This window comes from Pongo abelii, chromosome 3 (assembly GCF_028885655.2).
Source record: "Pongo abelii isolate AG06213 chromosome 3, NHGRI_mPonAbe1-v2.0_pri, whole genome shotgun sequence".
Classification (NCBI taxonomy): Eukaryota; Metazoa; Chordata; class Mammalia; order Primates; family Hominidae; genus Pongo; species Pongo abelii.
In genome coordinates this window covers 108,837,359-108,864,545 of record NC_071988.2, presented here as the reverse complement: position 1 = coordinate 108,864,545, position 27,187 = coordinate 108,837,359, and the positions used below count along the sequence as shown (strand labels likewise).

At 38.2% G+C, this 27,187-nt stretch overlaps 1 protein-coding gene across 3 annotated transcripts in view; it reads right to left on the bottom strand.

Annotated features, from left to right (window-relative positions):
- Nucleotides 1–227: 227 nt before the first annotated feature.
- The window catches only part of NUDT9 (nudix hydrolase 9), a 36,006-nt gene continuing 9,046 nt past the window's right edge, over nucleotides 228–27,187 (bottom strand). For all 3 annotated transcript variants that reach the window (XM_054554139.2, XM_024246320.3, XM_024246322.3), the window contains exons 2-8: nucleotides 23,489–23,728; nucleotides 20,327–20,422; nucleotides 16,708–16,794; nucleotides 9,349–9,460; nucleotides 6,860–7,006; nucleotides 4,150–4,234; nucleotides 228–727 (exon numbers count right to left, since the gene is read on the bottom strand). In XM_054554139.2, coding sequence (XP_054410114.1) covers nucleotides 549–727; nucleotides 4,150–4,234; nucleotides 6,860–7,006; nucleotides 9,349–9,460; nucleotides 16,708–16,794; nucleotides 20,327–20,422; nucleotides 23,489–23,685 — 903 coding nt within the window. In that variant the 5' untranslated portion in view covers nucleotides 23,686–23,728 and the 3' untranslated portion in view covers nucleotides 228–548. The remainder of the gene's footprint in view (nucleotides 728–4,149; nucleotides 4,235–6,859; nucleotides 7,007–9,348; nucleotides 9,461–16,707; nucleotides 16,795–20,326; nucleotides 20,423–23,488; nucleotides 23,729–27,187) is intronic.

The following is a 27,187-nucleotide window of genomic DNA, read 5'->3' as shown; positions in this document are numbered from 1 at the left end:
TCAAGAAAACATAGTTTCCATTTTCAAAATTAGCTTCAACAAGATCATGTGAAGCAAAATGTGAAGCAAATAATTTAAAGAAAAATCAGATGAAACATTAAACTATACATCCAATGGTGGTACTCTGCCTAAAGGAGTTTGATGTGGCAGGAATATCCTTCAGGCCTCAGAAGATGGGGAGTGGGAGGGAAGGCATTGACAAATAAGAACTAGATGGAAAACAGAAGTTACAGCTGATCAAGAATTTATCTTTATTCTGATGATGATTCTTCAAAGAGCATTAGTTGTTTAAATTTAAGCCATGCTTAAATAGAATACATACAAAATATGATTACTTATATTCCTTTTGACCAAAGAGCTGAAAATTTTGTGTTCCAGTTCATCTTACTCATTTTATTCTGATGCGAAACACTCTAAATGCAAATCGTTTTGAAAGTAAATAGGCCAAGTGGCCTACCCTGCCCTTTTTATAGTATAAATTCTGTGATACTGCCTTCTTTTCAGTACATGCTCCTCTGTGGGCCTTTGGCTTACACGGAGACCATCAGCTACAACGCATGGCAGTCAGCTTCAGAGTCCTCGCTCCAGTGTGCATCTCGTTTCTCAGTCACAAGTTGGATGAATTGAGAGTGATTGGCATAAAGCTTCAGTTTATCATTGATATCCACCCATTTCACTTTTCCAGCATCATCTCCAGCTTCTAGCATAAGATTATCCATTATCTCACCTAGTTGCCAAAGAAAAACCATCACCAAGAAAAATTCATTTCTGTTTTAGCATATCTATATCATCAAGTATTCTTATTTAAAATAATCTTAAATCATCATTGTACTAGCTGGCCAAGTGAATTAAAAACTAGACTATTCCATCCCTGGTCAGCAGAATGAATAAAAGAAAAAAAACTAGAGTATTCCAAAATGCCCAAATTTTAACCAAGTCCCTAAATTTTAGACAAACACACAATACAAAGACTTTTCTCTAAAAAGATTATCCTTAAAAAAGAGATTATATTATATGAATATGAAACCTTACATCAAAATCAATCCAAGAGGGATGACAGATTTAAATGTAAAAAAATAAAACAAAGCTGAGGCGGGTGGATCACCTGAGGTCAGGAGTTTGAGACCAGCCTGGCCAACATGGTGAAACCCCATCTCTACTAAAAATACAAAAATTAGCCAGGAGTGGTGGCACATGCCTGTAGTCTCAGCTTACTTGGGAGGCTGAGGCAAGAGAATCATTTGAATCCATGAGGCGGAGGTTGTAGTGAGCCAAGATCACACCACTGCACTCCAGCCTGGCGACAGGGTGAGACTCCACCTCAAAAAAAAAAAAAAAAAAAATTTAAATTTAAATTATCAAAAAAATAAAAAATAAGTGCTCCCAATCACTGCTGGGAATATAAATGGCATATTTCTGTAGGAAATTTGGCAATGTTTATCAAGAGCTTTTAAAAAGTAAGTTTTCTTTGACAAGCACTCATTCTGTAAATATCAGAGTGCATCTTGTGTACCAGACTCTGTACTAGGCACTGAAGATACAATAAGCAATCCAGTAATTCCTCTTTGAAGAATTTATTCTAATGAAATAGAAACAAGCCTATTAAAGTATTCAAGGCAACATTACTTAAATATTTTATTTTATTTTATTTTATTTATTTTTAGATGGAGTCTCGCTCTTGTTGACCAGGCTGAAGTGCAGTGGCACAATCACGGCTCACTGCAACCTCCGCCTCCTGAGTACAAGCAATTCTCCTGCCTCAGCCAACCCCTCGCCGAGCACCTGGGATTACAGGCACCTGTCACCACGCCCCGCTAATTTTTTTGTATTCTTAGTAGAGGGCACACTGCCATACCAAAAACTGGTGAGACACGCAAATACAGAGAATCACAACTGACCAGGGAGAGAAGCCTACCACTGGAGTCAGCACCTGGTAGGAACACTTAAAGGGTAACTAACTGCTGAAAGCTGACCTTTGGACTAGCTTGAAAGATAAAATCTCCTAGGGGGTCAGCCATACCAGTATGAAGAGGGGGGCCCACATTTTAGTGAGCTTTACCTGCAAGAAAGCCACCAGGTGAAGACTGGAGAAAAATCCTCTCTCCCTTCCAACATGGAGAGGGGAAAGGTAACCATTTTCAAATACACCCAGATCACTCTGCCCTCAAGGAAAACTATTTTACCAAGCCCTAAGCAACCTGAGGGAAAGGAAATACCCAACTCCAGCTCCTGCTGGATTTCCTGTCTTTCCTAAGGATCGGGGAGGAAGGAGGGAAGCTGAGAAGAACTTATGAAGGGTCACAGCCCAGGGCCACAGGCTCACTAAAAGACTGACATCTAACCATATATTCTCCTATGATTCCCCTTCCTCTAGAATTTACCACCGTATCTTATCAATAGGACTCCTGTTTAATAAAAGAGGAAGACAGCTGAAAGAAGGGCATGCTTCAGACCTTATTTAAGAAGTCTCCAGGGAAACCCAAAACTAGATGAAATTTTAGCCTCTGACACATACAATGACAGCAAACAAAAAACACAGCCTAACTCCTAGCCAGATAAACATAAAACCTCACACTAAAGAACTATTTGTCTTAGTTCCCTTACAAGCCATATCATGGTCAATTTTCAAAAAAGCAATACAGCCAGGTGCAGTGGCTCATGCCTGTAATCCCAGCACTTTGGGAGGCCAAGGTGGGTGGATCACCTGAAGTAAGGAGATTGAGACCAGCCTGGCCAACATGGTGAAACCCCATCTCTACTAAAAATACAAAAATTAGCCGGGCATGGTGGTGCATGCCTGTAGTACCAGCTACTTGGGAGTCTGAGGCAGGAGAATCGCCTGAACCTGAGAGGCAAAGGTTGCAGTGAGCCGAGATCATGCCACTGCACTCCAGCGTGGGCGACAGAGCAAAACTCCATCTCGCGGTAAAAAAAAAAAAAAAAAAAGAAAAAAAGCACTAAAAGCATGTTAAAAGGCAAAAAACATAGCCTAAAGAAACAAAGCAAATATTAAAACCAAACTCAAATATGGCAGAGATTTTGGAATTATCAAAACAAAATTTTGTAAGTTTAAAGAGAGAAAAAGATACGGTAAAAACACTGAATAATCCATAAACTCTATAATCAACTTCCGGAGGATCAATCATTGTTTTTAACTCCAAAAATTTAAAGTAGCTAATAAATTTATCAGTACTAAAGTTGTACAGACCTGCTTCTAATTTACATCTGCATATTTCTTCTAAGTTTTCAAACTAGAAGGATAAACTCTTCTAATACACCTTAGTGGAAATACAGAAGGAAGGGAAAATGGTCCCAGGAGTTTCCTCCAAGTTCAACAATCAAAAGCACAGGATATGGAAATGACAGATCTTCTAGTTCTAGCCCATTTTGTAAGTGAAAAAACTGAGTCCAAGAGGACAAGTGATTTGTACAAGGTTACACAGCTCAGAAAGAACTATGCGTGGAACATTCATTTCATTTCTCTAGCATGGTGCCCCCACTTTTATGCTACAAATAAAAACAAATCAAATTTAGCAATAAAATATGTTTCAAGGGAGCCATTCAATGTGTACATTAAGATCAAATTAATTTTTAAGACAGCAGATTTTTCCTTTCTCCTTCTGTAATAATAGGTTTGACCCTCCTCATAAAATTTTAAATTCCATGGACCAGAAAGAGCATTCATTTAAAATTTTTTCAGTACTTGGAATTTTTTATTATTGCTTTGTGTATTAACAATCCAAGATTATTATAAAAATATTTGAAATAGTAAGATATAAATCCCATTTCCTTTATCATTGCCATACTTCCTACCCAAATCCGTTGCTTTTGTTTTGCAAAAAAAGGGAACCATACTCAATAAATAATCTGACATCTTTAAAGCATATCATTTTAGCCTATAATTTCAACCTTAATTTCAAATGTTACCAATGGATTAAAGAAAATTTAGTCACTGGTGGTAACAGTTTTGAAGATTTCTTCTATGTATTCCTTTAATACCAACAATTTTGCTTTCATATAACTACAATCCTACAATCAACAGTTAATGGGTTTAAGATGCTAAAATAGTCCAGATTTAATCATGCCTTAGTGGGCTACCGGCTTAAATTGATCCTTTAATCCCAGTCAGTTTAATAAATATAAAGTTACCTGTTTCGTCATGGTAGTTCACAGCTTCTGTCTCCAGCCATGCATTATCAGTGTTTCGAGGATCATCAACATATCCCTTATATATCTATTTTCAAAAGAAGACAAATTTTCTAAAAGTCCAAGGTGTAGTGAGTACAGCAGAGCATGTTACCTTCACTAGCATCAGAAATGTAAACATCCTGTTGCCCAACAACATGAACATACTTAATGCTACTGAGCTGTACATTCAACAGTTTAGATGGTAAATTTGACATTATGTGTTTCTATCAAAATTTTTTTTAAGAAATGTAAATATCAGCCGGGCACGGTGGCTCACGCCTGTAATCTCAGCACTTTGGGAGGCCGAGATGGGTGGATCACCTGAGGTCAGGAGTTCGAGACCAGCCTGACCAACAAGGTGAAACCCCGTCTCTACTAAAAATACAAAAAAAATTAGCCACGCATGGTGGTGGGTGCCTGTAGTTCCAGCTACTCGGGAGGCTGAGACAGGAGAAATACTTGAACCCGGGAGGTGGAGGTAGCAGTGAGCCAAGATCACGCCACTGCACTCCAGCCTGGGCAACAGAGCGAGACTCCATCTCAAAAAAAAAGAAAAGGAAAACAGAAAGAAATGTAAATATCATAAAACTTTTAATGTAGTACTTCATGTGCTTGTTTCAAATTTCCCAAAGAACAGTATTTTCTTTTGAGGCAGCTTTAAAAATCATGAAACCCTCAGGCCGGGCGTGGTGGCTCATGCCTGTAATCCCAGCACTTTGGGAGGTGGAGGTGGGCAGATCATGAGGTCAAGAGATCAAGACCATCCTGGCCAACATGGTGAAACCTCGTCTCTACTAAAAACACAAAAATTAGCTGGGCATGGTGGAGCACACCTGTAGTCCCAGCTACTCAGGAGGTTGAGGCAGGAGAATCGCATGAACCTGTGAGGCAAAGGTTGCAGTGAGCCGAGATCACGTCACTGCACTCCAGCCTGGTGACAGAGCCAGACACTGTCTCAAAATAAATAAATAAATCATGAAACCCTCAACACCTCAAACTCTAATTTCAGAATCTGAGAATAGTCAGATTTGGGCAATATGATTTTTTAAGAGTCCATGACTTAAGTATTTTTCTGTGATTATAGTTTCTGAAATACAAAGGTAGATTCTTCTAGTTAAACAAAGGAGATCTGTAAGTAAAACTAAAGATTACTATTTAAGCTATTAATATATGAAAATATTTGGATCAATTCATTTAGCACAAACGTAACTCAAAAAAATCTGGACAACATAAATAATTAAATCCCAATTCTGAAAAGAAAACAAGCAATCCAAATAAAAACTGACCAAAAAAAAGGCCAGGCGCGGTGGCTCACGCCTGTAATCCCAGGACTTTGGGAGGCTGAGGCAGGCGGATCACCTGAGGTCAAGAGTTCAAGACCTGCCTGGCCAACATGGTGAAACCCCGTCTCTACTAAAAATACAAAAATTAGCCAGGCATGGTGGCACACGCCTGTAATCCAAGCTACTCTGGAGGTTGAGGCAGGAGAATCGCTTGAATCCGGGAGGCAGAGGTTGCAGTGAGCCGAGATCGCGCCATTGCACTCCAGCCTGGGAACAAGAGCGAGAGTTCATCTCAAAACAAACAAAAAAAAAGAACTCTATTATTTTCTTATCATTAGTGTGCATATACCTTGAAAGGTATTTTTTTAAAAGCACGGAAGGCCAGGCTCACGTCTGTAATCCTAGCACTTTGGGAGGTCGAGGTGGGGGATCCTTGAGCCAAGGAGTTCAAGACCAGCCTGGACAACATGGTAAAACCCCATCTCTATAAAACAAAAAATTAGCCCAGTGCGGTGGTGTTTGCCTGTGGTCCCAGCTACCCAGAAGACCGAGATGAGAGGATTACAGGAGCCCAAGAGGTCGAAACTGCAGTGAGCCATGATAACACCACTGCACTCCAGCCTGATCAACAGAGCAAGACCCTATCACAGAGGGTATATGGACAAAACAGACATGAGACTTAAATGATTATCAACCAGAAAAATCTCTGTATGACATAATTTAAAATGCAAATGTTCTTTCAGAGAGAGCTGAATTCATGCACATACAAAAAGCTTTCTGTTGGATGGGTACTCAATGTGAAAGAAAATAGTTTACAGGCCAGGCGTGCTGGCTTACGCCTGTAATCCCAGCACTTTGGGAGGCTGAGGCGGGCAGGTAACTTGAAGTCAGGAGCTCAAGGCCAGCCTGGCCAACATGGTGAAACCCTGTCTCTACTAAAAATACAAAAATTAGCCAGGCGTGGTGGTGGATGCCTGTAATCCCAGCTACTCCAGAGGCTGAGGCAAGAGAATTGCTTGAACCTGGGAGGTGAAGGTTGCAGTAAGCCAAGATCGTGCCACTGCACTCCAGCCTGGGTGACAGAGCGAGACTCCATCTCAAAAAAAAAAAAAAGAAAGAAAAACTAAGAAGAAAAAAGTTATTATAATAAATGATATAAATGAACTAAATATAGATCATTTTAGCCTATATAGCCTAAAGTTGGGCTATAAAACTTTAAATAGAAACCTATTTACAGTGAAGATCTATAATTTGTTTTTGTGAATATATTTTAAATATACAAGTATTCCACTTTATTTAGAGAAGGACATACAGATTTCCAGGTCAACTTTTAAGTCATTTTCATCAATCCCCAGAACTAAATCCCTCCAAGAAACACTATTTCTCACCACTAGGTGGTCTTGGCTGAAGAGTTTGTGCAACTTTTCCTCTATTTCTCTCTTTTCAGCACTGGTTTTCTGTAAGGAGTTGAGAGCTTCCTCACCAAATTCTCTTTTCAGTGTGGCACTAATCTTCTCTCCTGGATCCACCATCCCCTAAGAGTCACATTAAAAATTTTGAAAAAAGGGATCAGCTTTGATTTGTTCAACAAATATTTATTGAGTGGTAGAGTGAACATTTATTATTCAATCTGCCTATAATAGTGATCCCCATTTCTCTGTGATACACTGTTCTCTAAACCATCTGTTGCTAGTAGAAGGAGCCAATAAGGATGCCTCATGTATTTGGCCACAGTGATTGGTCCAAGGTTAGCCTATGGCAAACTGAGCCAATCAAACCAATTTCCTGGTACTTGCCAAATTCAAACTAAGGAAAAAGGACTGGCGGTAAGAAATAATACAGCACACTGATTCTTCCCCTATTGTTCATTCCATTCCAGCCACACTGACCTCCTCAATGTTCCCAGGACCTGCCTAACATGCTGCCCACTGAGAGCCTTTGCACCTGCTATTATCTCTATCCAAGATGCTTTTCTCTAGATATCTGCATGGTTCACTAATTCATTTCCTTCAGATAGCTACCTAACATGCACCTCCTCAGGGAGGTCTTCTCTTAACTGCCCTGTTTAAAATCGCAAACTCTCAAACACTTCCTAGTCCTCTACCTTGCTTTTGTTTCTTTCTTAATACTTATTGCCTTCTAACATGCGATATATTTAACTTATGTATCTTATATTATCTGTCTCTCCAACTGGAATGTGAGCACCAAAAGATAGAGGTATTTGTTTATGTTGCTCTGTTGTATTCTCAGTGTCTAAAATATTAGCTGACAAAAGGAAGATACTAAAAATACACTGATTAGATGAATAACTGTCAAAATGATAACAATGACAGCAGTTTCCTGATAAGAATTTTAAATAACAATAAAAATGTAAGATTCTATGATGAAATCATTATTACGTTATTGCTTTCAACCTAAGTGAAGTTTGACTATTTGGCTCATAGAAATTAGCCTAAAGTTCGCCAAGCACGGTGGCTCACGCCTGTAATCCCAGCACTTTGGGAGGTCAGGGTGGGTGGATCACGAGGTCAGGAGTTCAAGACCAGCCTGGCCAAGATGGTGAAACCCTGTCTCTACTAAAAATACAAAAATTAGCTAGGTGTGGTGGTGGTCGCCTATAATCCCAGCTACTCGGGAGGCTGAGGCAGGGAATTGCTTGAACCCAGGAGGCGGAGGCTGCAGTAAGCTGAGATCATGCCATTACACTCCAGCCAGGCAACAGAGTGAGACTCCGTCTCAAAAAAAAAAAAAAGATAAGAAAAAGAAATTAGCCTAAACTTTTATCAGAGTCGGTTGAGATCCTTATTTCCATTCCATTTTTATTCTACAAAGAAAAAAACATTCTTGCAGATAACTGTATGTTTTTATAAAGAGTCATCCTCATATCAAACTATCTCCATTTCATAATACGGTATAAAATATAAAACTCTCTACCACACACATAAACATTTTAAATGGCCACTTCAGGCCAGGTGTGGTGGCTCACACCTGTAATCCCAGCACTTTGGGAGGCCCCAAGGCAGGCAGATTGCTTGAGGCCAGGAGTTCAAGACCAGCCTGGCCAACATAGTGAAACCCATCTCTACTAAAATTATAAAAATTAGCCAGGCATAGTGGCACACACTTGTAATCCCAGCTACGTTGGGAGGCTGAGGCACAAGAATTGCATGAACCCAGGAGGCAGAGGTTGCAATGAGCCAAGATTGCACCAATGCACTCCAGCCTGGGCAACAGAGTGAGACTCTGTCTCAAAATAAATAAATAAATAAATAATAAAAAATAAATGGCCACTTCAAATATACCACTGCCATAAATTCAAACTACAAGCCAACAAAAGTACACTCATCTTGATAACATTATAGAAATTATTTAAACTACAAGGAACAGTAAATAACAAAAGCTAATTTTTTAAATGTTGTCAAAAGTTATCAGAATTCAACCAAAAAGTGCTTAAAAATACTACCTTGGGCTTGGAGTGGAGGTTAAATTCTGAAATGGGACCCAACATAATGAATGCCTATTAAATGTGATCTCTAATAATCCTGTGATGTAGATCTCTTTATTTTAAAGATGAGGGCCTGAACTCCCTATCACCCAGCTGCAAGTAGAACAGCCAGAACACAGACCTACATCTAACTTCAAAGCCCAAGTTATTTCCCAAGGGTGTCAGAATTAGACGCAGATTCTAACAGTCTTGGATTATCCTAAACTTGTTGCTGACAATGACACTTCATGCAGGGATGAAAAACATAAGAATTACTAATTGAAGTGGGAAGGAATAGAGGAAAATGGAATAGAAAAGATTCACAAACAATAACCCTGTAGTAAGTAAAGCAACTAAAAGGAACTTAAACACTAATTTAATTTTAATGCTTACCCCTGGGATTGCCCATTCTCCACAGTCTTTCCTTTTTATTGCAACAAATTGTAAGATGTGTTTCCCAGAAACAGGGTGCATGATTCTATTTCCACTGCTATCCCTTTTCCATCTGTGAATAGTAATATAAAATCATAACTGATTTACAACAAAAACTAAGGTTCTATCTCAAACTTCAGACAAAGTTACAAGGACGTATTTCTTTAAAACAGAGTATATATACATTTATCTCAAATCAGCTAGTTTTATTTAAAACTATTGATTTTTACAGGAAATATTCTATATTCATCACTGTTACAAACCAGGACAAATGTCTACATTACATAAAAGATACTATATTATCTGTAATGAAAATTCAGGATACAAACAATTTTTACTACTTAAAGTACTAACAAAAAAAGAAGTAGCAGAATAGAATTTAAAGAAAAGGTTATCAAAGTTTTTTAAAAAATGAGTTTACGAATCCTCTTTTAAAAATTACTGGTAGTTGCCAGGCACAGTGTCTCACACTTGTAATCCCAACACTTTGGGAAAATTGCTTGAGCTCAGGAGTTTGAGACCAGGCTGGGCAACAACGGAAGACCTCATCTATACAAAAAATAAAAAAATTAACTGGGTGTGGTGGCATGCACCTATAGTCCTAGCTACTTGGGAGACTGAGGCAGAAGGGTCGCTGTACCCAGGAGTTTAAGGTTGCACTGAGCTAAGATGGTGCCACTACACTCCAGTTTGGGCGACAGAGAGAGGGCCTATCTAAAAAAAAAAGAAAAAAAAAATTACTGGTAGTGGAAAAGGCATGGTAAGATTTGCTTTTGGCCAGGTGTGGTGACTCACACCTGAAATCCCAGCACTTTGGGAGGCCAAGGCGGGCAGATCACCTGAGGTCAGCAGTTCAAGACCAGCCTGGCCAACATGGTGAAACCCTGTTTCTACAAAAATACAAAAATTAGCTAGGCATGATGATGGGTGCCTGTAGTCCTAGCTACTCAGGAGGCTGAGGCAGGAGAATCACTTGAACCCAGGAGGCGGAGGCTGCAGTGAGCAAAGATCGTGCCATTACACTCCAGCCTGGATGACAGAGTGAGACTCCATCTCAAAAAAAAAAAAAAAAAAAAAAAAATTTGCTTTTAACAGTTCACCCTGTGCTAAGAGAAAAGCAGATTATATGACCCAGTTTAGCTGGTGTCAAAAGCAGTACTTCTCAATCTTTTTTTTTTTTTTTTTTTTTTTAAGAGACAGGGTCTTGCTCTGTCACCAAGGCTAGAGTACAGTGGTACAACCATAGTTCACTGTAACCTTAAATTCCTGGGCTCAAGCAATCCTCCTGTCTCAGTCTCCTGTGTAGCTAGGACTACAGGCATGGGCCACCATGCCCAGCTAATTTTTTTTGTTTTACAGATGGGGTCTCCTGCTATGTTACCCAGCTGGTCTTGAACTCCTGGCCTCAAGCCATCCTCCCACCTCGGCCTCCCAAAGTGCTGCGATTACAGGTGTAAGCCACCATACCCAGCCCTGCTTCTCAATCTTTATGCCCTCTAATTTGATAAACAAAAAAAACTCTATCATTTTATATTTTAAATTGAATTGCTTATGGGTTTTGTAGAAAGTATCAAGGCAATGTTAGTTTCAGAATACACTTTTTCTAACCACACTCTCTTTGCCAGAGATGTTGATATTAATAAATCTCCCCTTCCCCTTCCTCACCTCCATATCAATCTCCAGCCCAATTTTAGGAATTATCCTAATGATCTCTTAGGCAAAAAAAAAAAAAAAAACTTCCAATGCTAAACCAAAAAAGGTCTATGATATAATTATTACTCTGGATGAAACCCAATAAAATATTAGTATGGATATGAGTTTCCAAATTTCCTTATATAGTAGGTGACTACCATATCTACCATATCTAATTCCTCCCATGAAAGAGCTCATAGTCTAGCACTGGCTCTAAATTAGCAGAAGGGTGATAGTTTGATGAGTATATTAAACAGAAATGAAATAATAATTAGTACAAGAGGGCACATCTGTTTTTAAAATGCCAGAAAGGGGAATACATGAGCAAGAAACAAAGTCATAAAATAAAATAATGTGTTCAAGAAACTGAATGTTCATATGGGGTCTAGCACCATGGGCATCAGTGAGGGAAAAGATAGGCCAGAAAAGTGGGCAACAGGCTTGTATGACAAGATTCATCTAATGCATCTACTTAGAGAGCCAGAGAATGTTTTTAAGCAGGGTAAAACCATAACCAGTTCGTATTTTAGAAAGCTCACTCTGACAAAAGCATGTATGTTGGTCTGGAGGAAAGCAAGACTGGACTCAAGAAGATCAGCTGGGAGGCTACTACTATGATCCAGGTAAAAGATGATGACAGGACAGAAGGCAGAGATAGTGAGAATGAAGAGAGTATGGATTTTATTTTTATTTTCTAAAAGCCATTTAGATAGCATTTATCATATATATGTAAAACACTGTTCTAAGTGCTTTAATGTATTTATCCATTTAAGCCTCAAAACAACCCTATAACATAGTTGTTTTATTATCTTTATTTTACAGATATGGAAAATGAGGCACAGAAAAGTTAGGTAACTTCCCCAAGACTACAGTGTTAACAAGGGTATAAACACAACTTTGAACCTGGACAATCTGGTTCCAGAATCTGTGTTCTTAATTACTATACTATCTACTTAAACTGAACAAGCAGAATGTTTACACTAATTAGATAAGAGGAAACATGGCCAGGCGCAGTGGTGTGCGCCTGTAATCCCAGCACTTTGAGAGGCGGAGGCAGGCAGATCACGAGGTCAAGAGATCAAGACCATCCTGGCCAACATGGCGAAACCCTGTCTCTACTAAATACAAAAATTAGCTGGGCGGGGTGGTGTGCACCTGTAGTCCCAGCCACTTGGGAGGCTGAAGCAGGAGAATCACTTGGAGGTTGCAGTGAGCCGAGATAGCACCACTACACTCCAGCCTGGGTGACAGAGCTAGAATCTGTCTCAAAAAAAAAAAAAAAAAAGGAAAGATAAGAAGTCAAATGGTGGCTCTGTTCACTCATAAACATTTACTGGCACCTACTACACATCACATGCAAGGAGCTGGGAAAATAAAGACTCAATACAGCCACTGCTCTTCAGCCAGCCAGTTGTGACTATGAAACAAGGATGAGAAACAGAATAGAGAGAGATGCTGGCCGGGTGTAGTGTGGTGGCTCCTGCCTGTAATCTTAGCACTTTGGGAGGCCAAGGTGGGAGGATTGCTTGAGCTCAGGAGTTCAAGACCAGCCAGGGTAACATAGCAAGACCACATCTCAAGAAAAAAAAAAAGAGAGAGATGCTGCTGGGGAGAAGGCAGGATCAGAGAGATGATTAGCAGCTTGCATATGTTCTCAGATTTTATTCTGGACAAATGTATGGATTTTAAGCAGAGTAGCTTCTTGCTATATTATTTATTAGTATTAAATACATTATCACCAATTTTAAAACAATTTCTTGATCTAACAGAACTAATACATCATTTTAATTGATGAACCTAATGAACATTTACTGAATATCAGTAATATTTCTACGCCCTATTGCTATTCCCTCCCCAGTTCTAACAGTATGTACCTTCCATACATACTTCCATACATACCTTCCACTTGTGTCTTTAACCAAAAGTGAACAGAAAATGAAATTGTCAGCAATTGTTTGACCTGAATTTATTCACAATAATATATGAACACTTCCCAACTCATTTTGACTCTAGAGGATCTGAAGAAACTTTTGATAACTGTACCTGGACAATCTCTAGGAGAGATGTCTGGGAATCTGAAAATTTAACACCTGCCTTGGAGCTTCTGAAAAAGTTTATGAAATCCTGAACAATGCTGTTTTGAATCATGAAGTGCATACTTGAAAGAAAGGGGGGTGAAATCTTGGCTCTGAAAATGCCTGGGTGATTCTCCAATAGAATGAATATACTCCAAAACAATGATAAAAAGTACAGTATAGTAAAGACTCACTAGTGGTGTAACAGAAAAAGCACAGTATTTAAAGCCACTTACCCCTGATTCAGATGTCAGATCTACAACATTTAGGCAAGTAACTTAACCCCAGTGAGTCTCTATTTTCAAATCCTCAAAACAGATATATCAATACCTACTTGGAGGGGCTTCTGTGAAAAACAAATAGAAAAACTAATGATAGCACTGACAGGATGCCTGGAATAGACTAGTCTAAAAGTAGAATACTTTTAACAATTCATCGAAGGCTTGACTCTTCCTTCAACATCTTTCATTCTTCTCTGTTCCATTTCTGCTGCCTCTCATCTATTTAGAGGAACTCATCAATTTATTAATTAATGCATTATTATTTATTAATTAATGCATTATTGAGATAACAAAGAACATCAACCTAAGAGTACAGTTGAAAGCCAGACTCTGCCAACTGTGGGCTCTCTTATAGCCTCAGACCATCTCTAAGCCTTCAGTTCTCTTATCTGTATGACAGTTAAGCTCAAAAAGTCTACCATTTCAAAACAACTTGATACACAATCACCATGTATACTCCCAGCCACTATTTGGTCCACCATAGATAAAGATAAGCTAACTAGATTCTAACTTTCAAGACTCTGGCTTCCCTTTTCTGCTCTTGTCCCCTTACTAGCATTACATGCCTGTTTCAAACATTTCATACCTTCCTGTTTTTAGCCAGCTTCACCAAAATCAGAAACTAACACTACCATTAATATTTTTTTTATTAACTCTTTCCATGTCATTTAAACCATAGAAGTTCTAACAGTACGTGGATGGAGAGGTAGGCTGATCAGTAGTTAATTAAGTAGGTAGGTGAATGGGTGGGTAGGTGGATGGATGGATGGAGGGAAGATAAAATTTGGGGTTGGGTAAAGATCCTTTTTGGCAGGAGAATCGAGAGGGCAAGTAAGAAAATAAGACCGGGTGAGTATGGGTGCCTCTTCCAGTAACTTGAAAATAAAAAAAATATATAAAGTTAAACTATCAAATTATTATTATATCTCAGATCAAAGAAAAACAGAGTCTCCTTGAAGAAAGGCCCCCAAAATATCAAAACTAAGAAAGTAACAATATGAGGATATTTGCATTATTTAAAGAAAGAACATGACAATTCCATGTGGGGAGACAGATGGTCAGCAAAGAAATTCTAAAAGTAAAAAAATAAAAATTAAAAGGATGACAAATATGACAATGTTTCAGATACATTAGAAAGATGATTCCTGTGGAGATAGCTAAGCCCATCTAAACATTAGATTCACTGACCTTCTTAATTCTGATTCATGCTCATCAAGAGACCTGAATATGATTTGGCTTACCACATAGGTCTGCCTCAGGAAGAGAATGCCTCTCCCCCGTTCTGAAACCTTCAATGGCTCCAGTCCATACTCCTAACTTTGGCATTTAAAATTCTCCACAATAAAACTGCACAAAAATTAACTTTAAGTTTCATTTTTCGCCCACTACTCTCCTACAAGAATATTCTGTTTCAACCAAGCCGGTCTCTACTCAGATATTACTACAAACCCTTTTCTTAGGCTTCCTGCTGTCTCCCTACCCAAGGTTCAAGTTCAGCTCAAATCTACCTGCTTTATAAAGCCTTTCTTGGGTGCTCTAGTTTACCACAGTCATGACCCACATCCAATCTTCTAATCTTCTAAAGCATCCTGAATCGCCCATATTATCTGATCACATTTAACATGTTTTCTTACTTCACATTTTCCATCTTGCAAATAAAGTCATAGCTCTTCAGTGACAGAGAACCAACTTAGGATTCTTAGATTTTTTTATATTTACAAAAGTGCCTACTCAACGCTGAGAACAAATAGATGTTCAATAAATAGATGCATAAATAGAATTAACCTTCTTTATATAATGCCTAACCTACTCATATAAGTACGGCTTTATACTTGCATCACATCACTATGATTTTATATAAAGTCCCTTTAAAATATCAATTATATATACATCTGCATGCATATTTATGTAATATACATCTGCGGGCATGTGTGTGTGTGTATAGTCGTGCCACATAATGATGTTTTGGTCAATAACAGACCACATATGCAATGGTGGTCCCATAAGATTACGATGGAGCTGAAACATTCCTATCACCTAATGATGTCATAAGCCATTGTCAGTATCGTCACCCAATGCATTACTCACATGCTTGTGGTGATGCTGACGTAAACAAACCTATGCGCTGCCAGTCATAAGAATACAATCACATACAATACATAATACTTGATAGTAAGTGACTATGTTACTGGCTTATGTATTTACGTACTTTTTATCATTATTTTAGAGTATATTCCTTCTACTTATAAAAAAAAGTTAACTGTAAAACAGCCTCAGGCAGGTCCTTCAGGAGATATTCAAGAGGAAGGCGTTATTATCATAGGAGATGACAGCTCCACGCATATTACTGCCCCTGACAACTTTCCAGTGGGACAAGATGTGGAGGTGGAAAACAGTGATATTGATGATCCTGACCTTGTATAGCCATAGACTAATGTGTGTGTTTGTGTCTTAGTTTTTAACAAAAAGTTTAAAAACACACAAAAGAAACAACTTTTTTTAAATTAAAAAAAGCTCACAGAATAAGGATGTAACAAAAAAATCTATTTTTGTACAGTTGCATGATGTGTTTTAAGCTATTACTATAAAAAAGCCAAAAAGGTTTTAAAAATGTTTAAGTTTATAAAGAAGTTACAGTAAGTTAAGGTCAATTTATTATTAACAAAATGAAAATATTTTTTATAAATTTGGTGTAGCCTAAGTATGCAGTGTTTATAAACTCTACAATAGTGGACAGTAATGTCTTAGGCTTTCATGTTCACTCACCACTCACTCTGACTCACCAAGATATCAACTTCCAGTCCTACGAGCTCCATTCAGGGTAAGTGCCCGAAACAGGTGTATGGTTTTTTATCTTTTATATCATGTTTTTACCTACTTTCCCTATGTTTAGATATACACACACTTACAATTGCGTTACAGTTGCCTATAGTATTCAGTACAGTAACATGCTGTACAGGCTTGTAGCCTAAGAACAATAAGCTATAGCATATGGCATAAGTGTATACTACTTATACAATTGTACCTACACAATCTAGGTTTATGTAAATATACTCTATGATGTTCATGCAACAACAAAATCACCTAATAATACATTTCTCAGAACGTGTCCTCATTGTTAAGCAATGCATGACTGTATACATACACATATATACAAACACATACATATGCATATACACACAGGTATACATATATACACAAACATAGCTACAGTCTGCATTTTTTCTATCACTTAGCTCTTTGCTACTGATATGCTTTTTATTGGTTCTTACCTGGTTATAATGGGATCTGCAGCATGATTTGGGCCCCATCGCCCCAAAAGCCCCCGGCCAACCAGTCCAGTCCGTCCTGCAGGATTTCTGGAAAAACAAAAAAAGCATAAAATCAATTGAATGTGTTCATCTTTTTAACCTGATCTGATATAACCCAAAAGAAGGGACTATAAGCAGTAAGACAGAACTAATAAGTCCTTACAAATCCAATGGAACTATCACATATCTGGTGCTGAAGTCATGTATTTCATGACACTGCTATTTAATTTTTCTTTTGTGCATGTGATATGCTTTAAACTTGATCCAGAAAGAGGCTCTCATACCCAAAGTGGTTCTACAATGTGATGATTTGTTTCAGTTTTCACCTATACTCCTAAATTCAAACTAGAACCTTCCTGGATTCTTCTGGAACACCTGCATCTCTCTTCACTTTCTCATTATTCTCATTTCCTACTCTACTCTCCTACGACCATTCCTATTAAAGTTGTTCCTGTTACATTAAATCCTTTTTTCTTCAATGGTTTCTGGATTTTTATTATCAATAGTATATATTTGTAGCATATAATAAGGTATTAGTATTACTATTTCATAGCTTTCAAGTAGACTAAAATGCAATTTTATAAAAATGTCAACTATTTAACCTGATGCCACAATCCAGTGTTAAAAATTTGTCAGAGAAACCTATCAATACTCATGCTTGTGTCATTTTATTTCAGTAAACATTCTTTAAATGTTCAACTTTCATTATGTACTACTAAAATGTTCTAACATGTAATTCTACTTAATGGTGCTGTATCTCTTGCCCTCCCACTATATGAAAGTAAACAAACAACTTGCCAAAATTTCCCTTTTTGCCATCTCTTTTTATTCTTTTTTCCCAGTGACTGTTATTAAATTGAATGAATTTTTATATTGTTTTTGTACTAGACTCAGAAATATTTCAGCAAGACTTGCAAATAGCAACAGAAAGAAGAGACAAGACACCTGCCCAGCTGACAATAATTCTTTCCAAATTCACAGGAGGAGGGGCGGAGTGGCCAGCAACCATATATATATATATATACACACATACATATATACATATACACATACATACATATATATATATATATATTTTTTTTTTTTTTTTTTTTTTAAACAGAGTCTCACTCTGTCACCCAGGCTGGAGTGCAGTGGCATGATCTCGGCTCACTGCAACCTCCGTCTCCTGGGTTCAAGCAATTCTCCTGCCTCAGCCTCCTGAGTAGCTGGGATTACAGGTGTGCGCCACCACACCCGGCTAATTTTCGCATTTTTAGTAGAGACAGGGTTTCACCATGTTGGTCAGGCTGGTCTCAAACTCCTGACCTCACGATCCACCCGCCTCAGCCTCCCAAAGTGCTGGGATTACAGGCATGAGCCACCGTGCCCAGCCTGCAACCATATTTTATTCCATGTAACCACACACTCCTGAACACAAGTGATCAAGGCCACCATTAAGAGACAGGTTAGTTTGTATAGATGACCAAGACCATAACTTGTAAACAGAAAACTGGAATGGACACACAGACTATATTAAAACCTGAAAAGCACAGATGGTTATTTGCAAAGAGAGAGTAATAAGCCAAAAATGTAGACAAAAGCATAAATGAGGCAGAGAGAAAGTTCTGATGGATTTCGAATTCCATCTTTTCCTCAAGTTAGCTGCATTTTTGCTTTGAGCTCCTTGAGACATTCCTATAGCCTTAAAATAAATTTTACTTTTGATCAGGCAAGCTAAAGTTAGTTTCTGTTAGTCAAAGAGACTTGATTAAAAGAACAATCTATCTTGCATTTCCATCTATATATCTTACCTATCTTTTCATAATATTTTTATAATTGTATCTATAAAAGAACCTAAGGAATCAGTCAAATGCAAGGAGAATTTGACTTAAAAAGACTCAATAACGTAGAAAGGTGAATAAGTTATGAGCAAAGAAAGAACTTAGCAAAACTGAAGGACCAGGTTGAAATGAGAAGAGTACTACCATTTGCTTGTCTTACAGGAACCAAGAATACAAAGTGTAACATTTTTATAAGGTGATGACCATGATTTCAAATCTGTGATCCTTCTTTGGTTTTATTTGGAACATGCTAATTTTTACATTTCTTTCTAACTTTTTAATATGATTTGGCTGTGACTCCACCCAAATCTCACCTCGAATTTTAATTCTCGTAAGTTGAGGGCCGAACCTGGTGGGAGGTGACTGGATCATGGGGAGCAGTTTCTCCATGCTGTTCTCATGATAGTGAGTGAGTTCTCATGAGATCTGATGGTATTTTTTGTTTGTTTTTTTGAGATGGAGTCTCACTCTGTTGCCCAGGCTGGAGTGCAGCGGCACAATCTTAGCTCACTCCAACCTCCACCTCCTGGGTTCAAGCGATTCTCCTGCCTCAGCCTCCCGAGTAGCTGGAATTACAGGTGCCCGCCACCATGCCCAGCTAATTTTTGTATTTTTAGTAGAGACAGGGTTCTGCCACATTGGCCAGGCTGGTCTTCAACTCCTGATCTCAGGTGATCCACCCGCCTCAGCCTCCCATAGTGCTGGGATTACAGGTGTGAGCCACTGCGCCTGGCCAATCTGATGGTTTTATAAGGGGCTCTTCCCCCTTTACTTGTTCACTCTCTGCCACCTGTTGCCATGTAAGATGTACCTTTGCTTCTCTCTTGCCTTCCGCCATGACAGTAGGTTTCCTGAGGCCTCCCCAGCCGTGCAGAACTGTAAGTCAATTAAACTTCTTTCCCTTATACATTACCCAGTCTTGGGTATGTTTTTTGTTTTTTGTTTTTTTTTTTGAGATGGAGTCTTGCTCTGTCACCCAGGCTGGAGTGCAGTGGCGCAATCTCAGCCCACCGCAACCTCTGCCTCCCGGTTCAAGCAATTCTCCTCCCTCAGCCTCCCAAGTAGCTGGGATTACAGGTGCCTGCCACCACACCTGGCTAAATTTTTTATCTTTAGTAGAGATGGGGTTTCTCCATGTTGGTCAGGCTGGTCTTGAACTCCTGACCTTAGGGGATCCACCCGCCTCAGCCTCCCAAAGTGCTGGGATTACAGGCGTGAGCCACTGCGCCCAGCCAGGTATGTCTGTATAGCACTGTGAGAACAGGCTAATACACTTTTATAATATCTTCTTAAGGAAAATGGATAATTTTTGAGTTGTACAGAAAAATCATTTTTTAAAAAGTATAGAAAGACCCTTGATGTCAAATTATTGGGTTATCTTTATTTTTACTCTTACATGTTTGGATAAATTCTTACTTTAAGATACTATACCATTTAATAAATATCTGCTGAACAATTTTCCTTTCTGTTAATGTATTCAATTATTTCTGTTTCCAAGATAGAATTACAAAAAGATGCATTCAAACGCTGCCTCTACCACTTACTAGCTGTATACAAATTGCTTACACTCTCTTTCCTTATCTGTAAAATTCAATTAAAAATATCCACTAACAGGGTTATTGTGCAGATTTAATTAAATCACATATGTAAATAAATTTGTACAACATCTGGCACATACAAGGATTTGATAAATATGAACTATCTTTTCTACTTTTTGGTGACTCATTATTGTAAGATGCTCTGCTCCCAGTACCTACCTCGGTCTTCCATTTTCAATCTCATATAGGCCATTCTTGCTCTTTCTCTCAACATGCCCATCCTTTTCGTTAAACTTGGGAGAAAAATTACTTTCACTGTAATGAGAATACCAATGTAAAATAAGAAATAATGATTCAAAACTACCAGCAGCTTAATAATGCAAGTCAATCTGTTATCCATAAGAAGTATTCCTGAAACAATAAATTTTTAAGGGTTAGTTTGTTTTTTTTTTTTTCACAAATCCATCTTATTCCTTCAAAACAATTTTTAAGGGAAAAAAAAGTTTTAACCAAAACACCACACATTACAAAGACATATATTATTATTAAACTTACTAACCCCTCCAGGAAGGACTACCAACAGAAGAGCTAGAGCTCCTACCACATGCTACAAGAAGGTCTATTAGCAAGAAGGAATTGTTTGTGGGCACAATATGAAAACTATTTGCTCCCATGTAATTCCAAAAATAAGATTCCTTCTGATGATGTTTCTACTATTTCAAAATAATTTAAATTTCCTCAAATGCACACTAATTAATATTTTTATTAGAGTAAACCCACAAAGCAGTGAATTTGCCCCACAAGCTGCATAACAAATATGAAGTAAATTGAAAACAGACATACTATGCTGGAAATGTTCTAGATCTTGATCTGGGCAGTGGTTACAGAGCTATGTAAATGTAAAATTTTGCTGAGCTGCACACCTTCACATGTAAGAAATGTGCACTTTACAGCCAGGCATGGTGGCTCACGCCTGTAATCCCAGCACTTTGGGAGGCCGAGGTGGGCGGATCACGAGGTCAGGAGATCAAGACCATCCTGGCTAACATGGTGGAACCCCATCTCTACTAAAAAAATACAAAAAATTAGCTGGGCATGGTGGTGGGCACCTGTAGTCTCAGCTACTCGGGAAGCTGAGGCAGGAGAATGGCGTGAACCCAGGAGGTGGAGTTTGCAGTGAGCCGAGATGGCGCCACTGCACTCCAGCCTGGGCGACAGAGCAAGACTCCATCTCAAAAAATAAATAAATAAAATAAAAATAAAGAAATGTGCACTTTACTACATTTATATCACGCCACAAAAAAAAAAAAAATTTTTATTTTTTCTTTCTTTCTTTCTTTCTTTTTTTTTTTTTTTTTTTGAGATGGAGTCTCGTTCTGTCACCCAGGCTGGAGTGCTGTAGCATTATCTTGGTTCACTGCAACCACCAACACCGATTCAAGCGACTCTCCTGCCTCAGCCTGCTGAGTAGCTGGGACTACAGGAACATGCCACCATACCCAGCTAATTTTTTTTATTTTTGGTAGACACAGGGTTTCATCATGTTTGCCAAGCTGGTCTCAAACTCCTGACCTCAAGTGATCCGCCCACCTCGGCCTCCCAAAGTGCTGGGATTTTGAGCCACTGTGTCTGGCCCAACAAAAAAATTTTTGAACAGACATAACTAAACTACTCTCCTCACCACTATAAAATCCCTGCCATAATTGTACTGACAGTGAATAAAGAGTTACGTAGCACTGGATAGTTCATGGGCAGTTCTGACACAGGTTTCACTTTTTTCTTGCTTTAATTCCAGTGAGTGAGCAAAGAAATATCTGTGGTCTATTTGGGGAATAATTTCCAATTTCAATGATCCATACATTTTCTTAAGACTTCTAACCAATCTGCCATCTAACATGCAAATAAAAAGAATTAAATGATAAAAACCATGAAATTATAAAACCAGAGCTGCAATGCCCTTGGGACTCTAGAGATTCACCCTTTTAAAAAAATCACCAGGCATGCCGGCTCATGCCTGTAATCCTAGCACTTTGGGAGGCCAAGGCAGAAGGATCACCTGAGCTCAGGAGTTCGAGACCAGACTGGACGATACAGTGAGAACTCTTCTCTGCTAAAAATTTAAAAGTTAGCCAGGCATGGTGGCACACACCTGTAGTCCCAGCTGCTCAGGAGGCTGAGGTGGGAGGATCACTTGAGCCCAGGAGATCAAGGCTGCAGTGAGCTATGATCACACCACTGCACTCTACCCTGGGTTAGAAAGGAACATAAAGGGATGGGAAAAATGGGGAGATGTTGGTCAAAGGGTACAAAGTTTCAGTTATGCAAAATGAGTAAGTTCTAAAGATCTAATGTACAGTGTGGTGACTACAGTTAATAATACTGTTTTTATCCAGCCTGGACAATACAGTAAGACCCCATCTCTACTTAAAAAATAAAATAAAATTAGCCAAGTATGGTGGAACATGCCCATAGTCCTAGCTACTCAGGTGGCTGAGGCAGGAGAATCACCTGAGCCCAGGAGTTCAAGGTTGGAGCAAGCTGTGATCACATCACTGTACTCCAGCCTGGGTGACAGAGAGAGAGAGCACCAGTCTCAAAAATAGTAATAATACAGTATTGTATACTTGAAACTCGCTGAGAGTGGATCTCAACTCTTCTCACTACACACACAAAAAAGGTAACCATGTAAGATTATATTAAATGGCTTGATTGTGGTAATCACTTCACAATGTATATGTATGTCAAAATATCACATTGTACACCTTAAATATATATAGTTACTTGTCAATCATACATCAATAAAGCTGGAAAATATAAAAGAAACATAAACATAAAATGTTAATCAATGCGGCACTTCTATGAATTTAGTGAGAGCCCCTTCTCTCATTCTCCCCCTCTCACACCCCTTTATCCATCCCTTTTCTATTTTATCACACTGGTTTATCATCATCCTGTTCTTAGTAACCTGGAGAATTTTCCGAAAAATATTTTCACAAGTCTAGCTATGTTGGAAAATAACCACAAAGGATGTTCTATTGATAACCCAAACAGAACACATGAAAAACAAATACCATCAGCTGTTATTTCAAAACAAATATAATAGTACCAGCTGTTATTTCATAACACATAGCTGATGCTATTTGATATTTCAAATTAAAACAGATTTAACTATTTGGAAGTATCCTCATAAAACCCCCAAAAGAATAAACAAATATGAACTGTTTATCTTTGGCAAGAATTCAAGCAAATGTGGAAACTGAGTTATAACACAGCTAAGCATAGATTGAAATTATTTTCAGGTGTCAAAAAGATACTTTACAAATAAAACCATTACCTTCTCTAAAAGTCTTATGCCCAGCTAACGCTGTCTTATTTGCTCACCTGATCTGAGGATCTGCCCACCTGGGTCCAGCCAAGACAGAGACTGCAGTGTATTCCACAGGGTTATAGTCTTGCCACTCAACAAGCCAGCCCACTTTCTCATTAGGAACCTGGCTTCGTTCAACTTTTGAACCTGGGTAAGGAGACGTCCGAGCCTTATTGTGAGAATTTTCTTTGGAACCATTAGAACCAGACATGACGTTGGTATTAAGATGAAACCAAGAAGATGAAAACGAGTTTCTGGGGGAGAAAAAGAAAAAACATTTTATATAAATACCAAAAATATATTAATTAAAGAACCTAGGCTGGGTGCAGTGGCTTATGCCCGTAATCCCAGCACTTTGTGAGGCCGAGGTGGGTGGATCACCTGAGGTTAGGGGTTCAAGACCAGCCTGACCAACATGGTGAAATGCCGTCTCTACTAAAAATACAAAATTAGTGGCGTATGCCTGTAATCCCAGCTACTTGGGAGGCTGAGGCAAGAGAATTGCTTGAACCCAGAAGGCAGAGGTTGCAGTGAGACAACACCGCGCCATTGCACTCCAACCTGGGCAACAGGAGTGAAAACTCCATCTCAAAAAAAAAAACAAAAGAACCTAATTCAAAGACCCAAAAACATACTTTCCAATTTCAAAAACCTTTAAGAATCAGAAAATTCAAATATGATGCATATTAGTCTAAAGGTCCAACATCTATGAGAGATTATTTTCAAATATACATTTTGTTAATATATAGCTAAATCTTATTAGCTGGAACCCACTCACTGAATTTATTTTAGGCAAAAAAAAAAAAAAGGACACAAGCTTACTTGTGTGTTATCTGTTGTGGAAGGGGAAATTTGTTATGAAAACTCAAACCATAAAAACAAGTGTAGGCCAGGTGTGGTGGCTCATATCTGTAATCCCAGCACTTTGGGAGGCTAAGGCGGGCAGATCACTTGAGGTCAGGAGTTTGAGACCAGCCTGCTCAACATGGTGAAACTCCGTCTCTACTAAAAAATACAAAAATTAGCCAGGTGTGGTGAATCCCAGCTACTCGGGAGGCTGGGGCAGGAGAATTGCTTGAACCCGGGAGGCAGAGGTTGCAGTGAGCCGAGATTGTGGCACTGCACTCCAGCCTGGGCGACACAGCGAGACTCCATCTCAAAAAAAAAAAAAAAAAAAGTATAAAAGAAAACTGTTTAAAGTCTATGTGAAGGAATACATTTTTTAAAAATCACCTATAGTCTAACATACATGTAAAACATATGGCAAAAATGGTTCAAAGGAAAAACAGGAAAATTGAAATTATTGAAAACTTTTTTACATTGAAAATGAACTAATGTAATATAATTTGAAGGTAGACTGTGGTAAATATACAAATTGTAACCTTTAGAGCAAAATTTAAATAAAATATACAGGCATGAAATAATTGGATAGCATATGCAAAAGAAAAACCAACTAATCTTCACCCTAACCACACAGCATATACAAAAATTTTTCATATCTCATCTTGCCTAAAAAGTTAAATGACTTCTCATTATTCCTAAAATAAAATACGAATTCTTGATGACCTTAAATTAGGACATCTAAAGTGGGAAAGGAGATTCTGAGGACATGGTAAAATTATGATAGCTCCTTTCCCCTGCTCTCACAATACCAGTCAATTTGCCCTTCTTAAGACAAATGATTGACGGGGCAAATATACACTTGACCAAGGTTGTGGAATAAGTCAACAGCATGTGCCTCCTGATCTCATACAGTGAGAAGTACACAACAGTCATTTGAGGTATTTCTCCCAAAAATATATGACATGAATCTGGACATTAGGAAACACAAGACAGACCCTGGTTCAGAGACATCTTACAGAATAAAGGTGTGCTCTCTCTAAATTGGTAAGGTCATGAAAGATAGAGGAAGGTGCAGGAACTCTTCCAGATAGATTAAGACCAAAAAGACATGACAATTAGAAGCAATCAATGATCCTGGATGGGCTGCTAACCATAAAGGAAAAAATAAACATTGCAGGATAGGTAGTAAAGTTTGGATGGGGTTGTACAAATAATTTTAAAAGGTGAATTTTTTTTAAAGTATCTATTTACTCCCAACAAAGAAAAACCCAGGACCAGATGGCTTTACTGATAAATTCTACCAAACATTTAAAGAAGAATCAACACCAATATTCCCTCAACTCTTCCAAAAACCTGAAGAGGAAGTAAACACTTCCAAACTCACTCTGAGGCCAGCATTATCCTGATACTAAAGTTTGACAAAGACACTGTAAAAAAAACTACAAACCAGTATCTTTGATTAATACTTATGTGAAAATCCTCAACAAAATAATAACAAACAGAATTCAACAGCACATGAAAAGGATTATGTACCATGACCAAGGGAGACATTCTTGGAATGCAATGATGGTTCTACATAACGAAAATCAATCAACATAATGTACCACATTAACAAAATTTTAAAAAAAACACACACAATCTTCTTGATTGATGCAGAAAAATTATCTAACAAAATTCAGCACCCTTTTGTGATTTAAAAATACTCAACAAACTAGAAATAGAAGGAAATTACCTCAACATAATAAAGGCCATATATGAAAAGCCCACAGCTAATGGTGTGAAGGTGAAAGACTGAAAGTTTTTCCTCTAAGATCAGGAACAAGACAAGGATGTTCACTTTATTCAACATAATACTGGAAGTTCAGCCAGAGCAATTAGGAAAGAAAAAGAAGTTCTAGCCAGAATAATTAGGAAAGAAAAAAAAGGAAAAGGTATCCACATTGGAAAGGAAGAAGTAAAACTGGTTGTGCATCCCTAATCCAAAAATCCAAAATCAGAAATTTTTTGAGTGCTGATATGATGCCACAAATAGAAAATTCCACACCTGGCTTCATGTGATGGGTCACAACCAAAACTGTTTCAGGCACAAGTTTAAAATACTGTATAAAAGTATCTCCAGGCTACCTGTTCAAAGTATATATGAAACATAAATGAATTTTGTGTTTAGACTTGAGTCCCATCTCCAAGACATCTCATCATGTGTATGCGAATATTCCAAAACCTGAAATCCAAAACGCTCTAGTCCCAGGCATTTTAGATAACGGATACTCAACCTGTATTTACACATCGCATGATATTTTATGTAGAAAACCCAAGATAATTCATAAAAAAACTGTTAGAACTAATAAATGAATTCAGCAAAGTTGCAAGGTATGAAATCAACACACAAAAATGGTTACATTAAAAAACACTAACAGGCTGGGTGCACTGGCTCATGCCTGTAATCTCAGCACTTTGGAAGGCAGAGGCTAGTGGATCACCTGAGGTCAGCAGTTCAAGACCAGCCCGGCCAACATGGCAAAACCCTGTCTCTACTAAAAATACAAAATTTAGCCAGGCATGGTGGTGCGTGCCTGTAATCCCAGCTACTCAAGAAGCTGAGGCAGGAGAATCACTTAAACCCCACAGGCGGAGGTTGCAGTAAGCCGAGATCGAGACTCCATCTTAAAAACAAACAAACAAACAAACAAAGCACTAATAATGAACAATCCAAAAGGAACATTAAGAAAATTCTACTTACAATAGCATCGAAAAGAATAAAATACTTAGGAATAAACTTAAGGAAGCAAAACTCGTATACACTGAACACTACAAAATACTGCTAAAAGAAATTAAATACACCAATAAATAAAAAGACATCCTATGTTCAT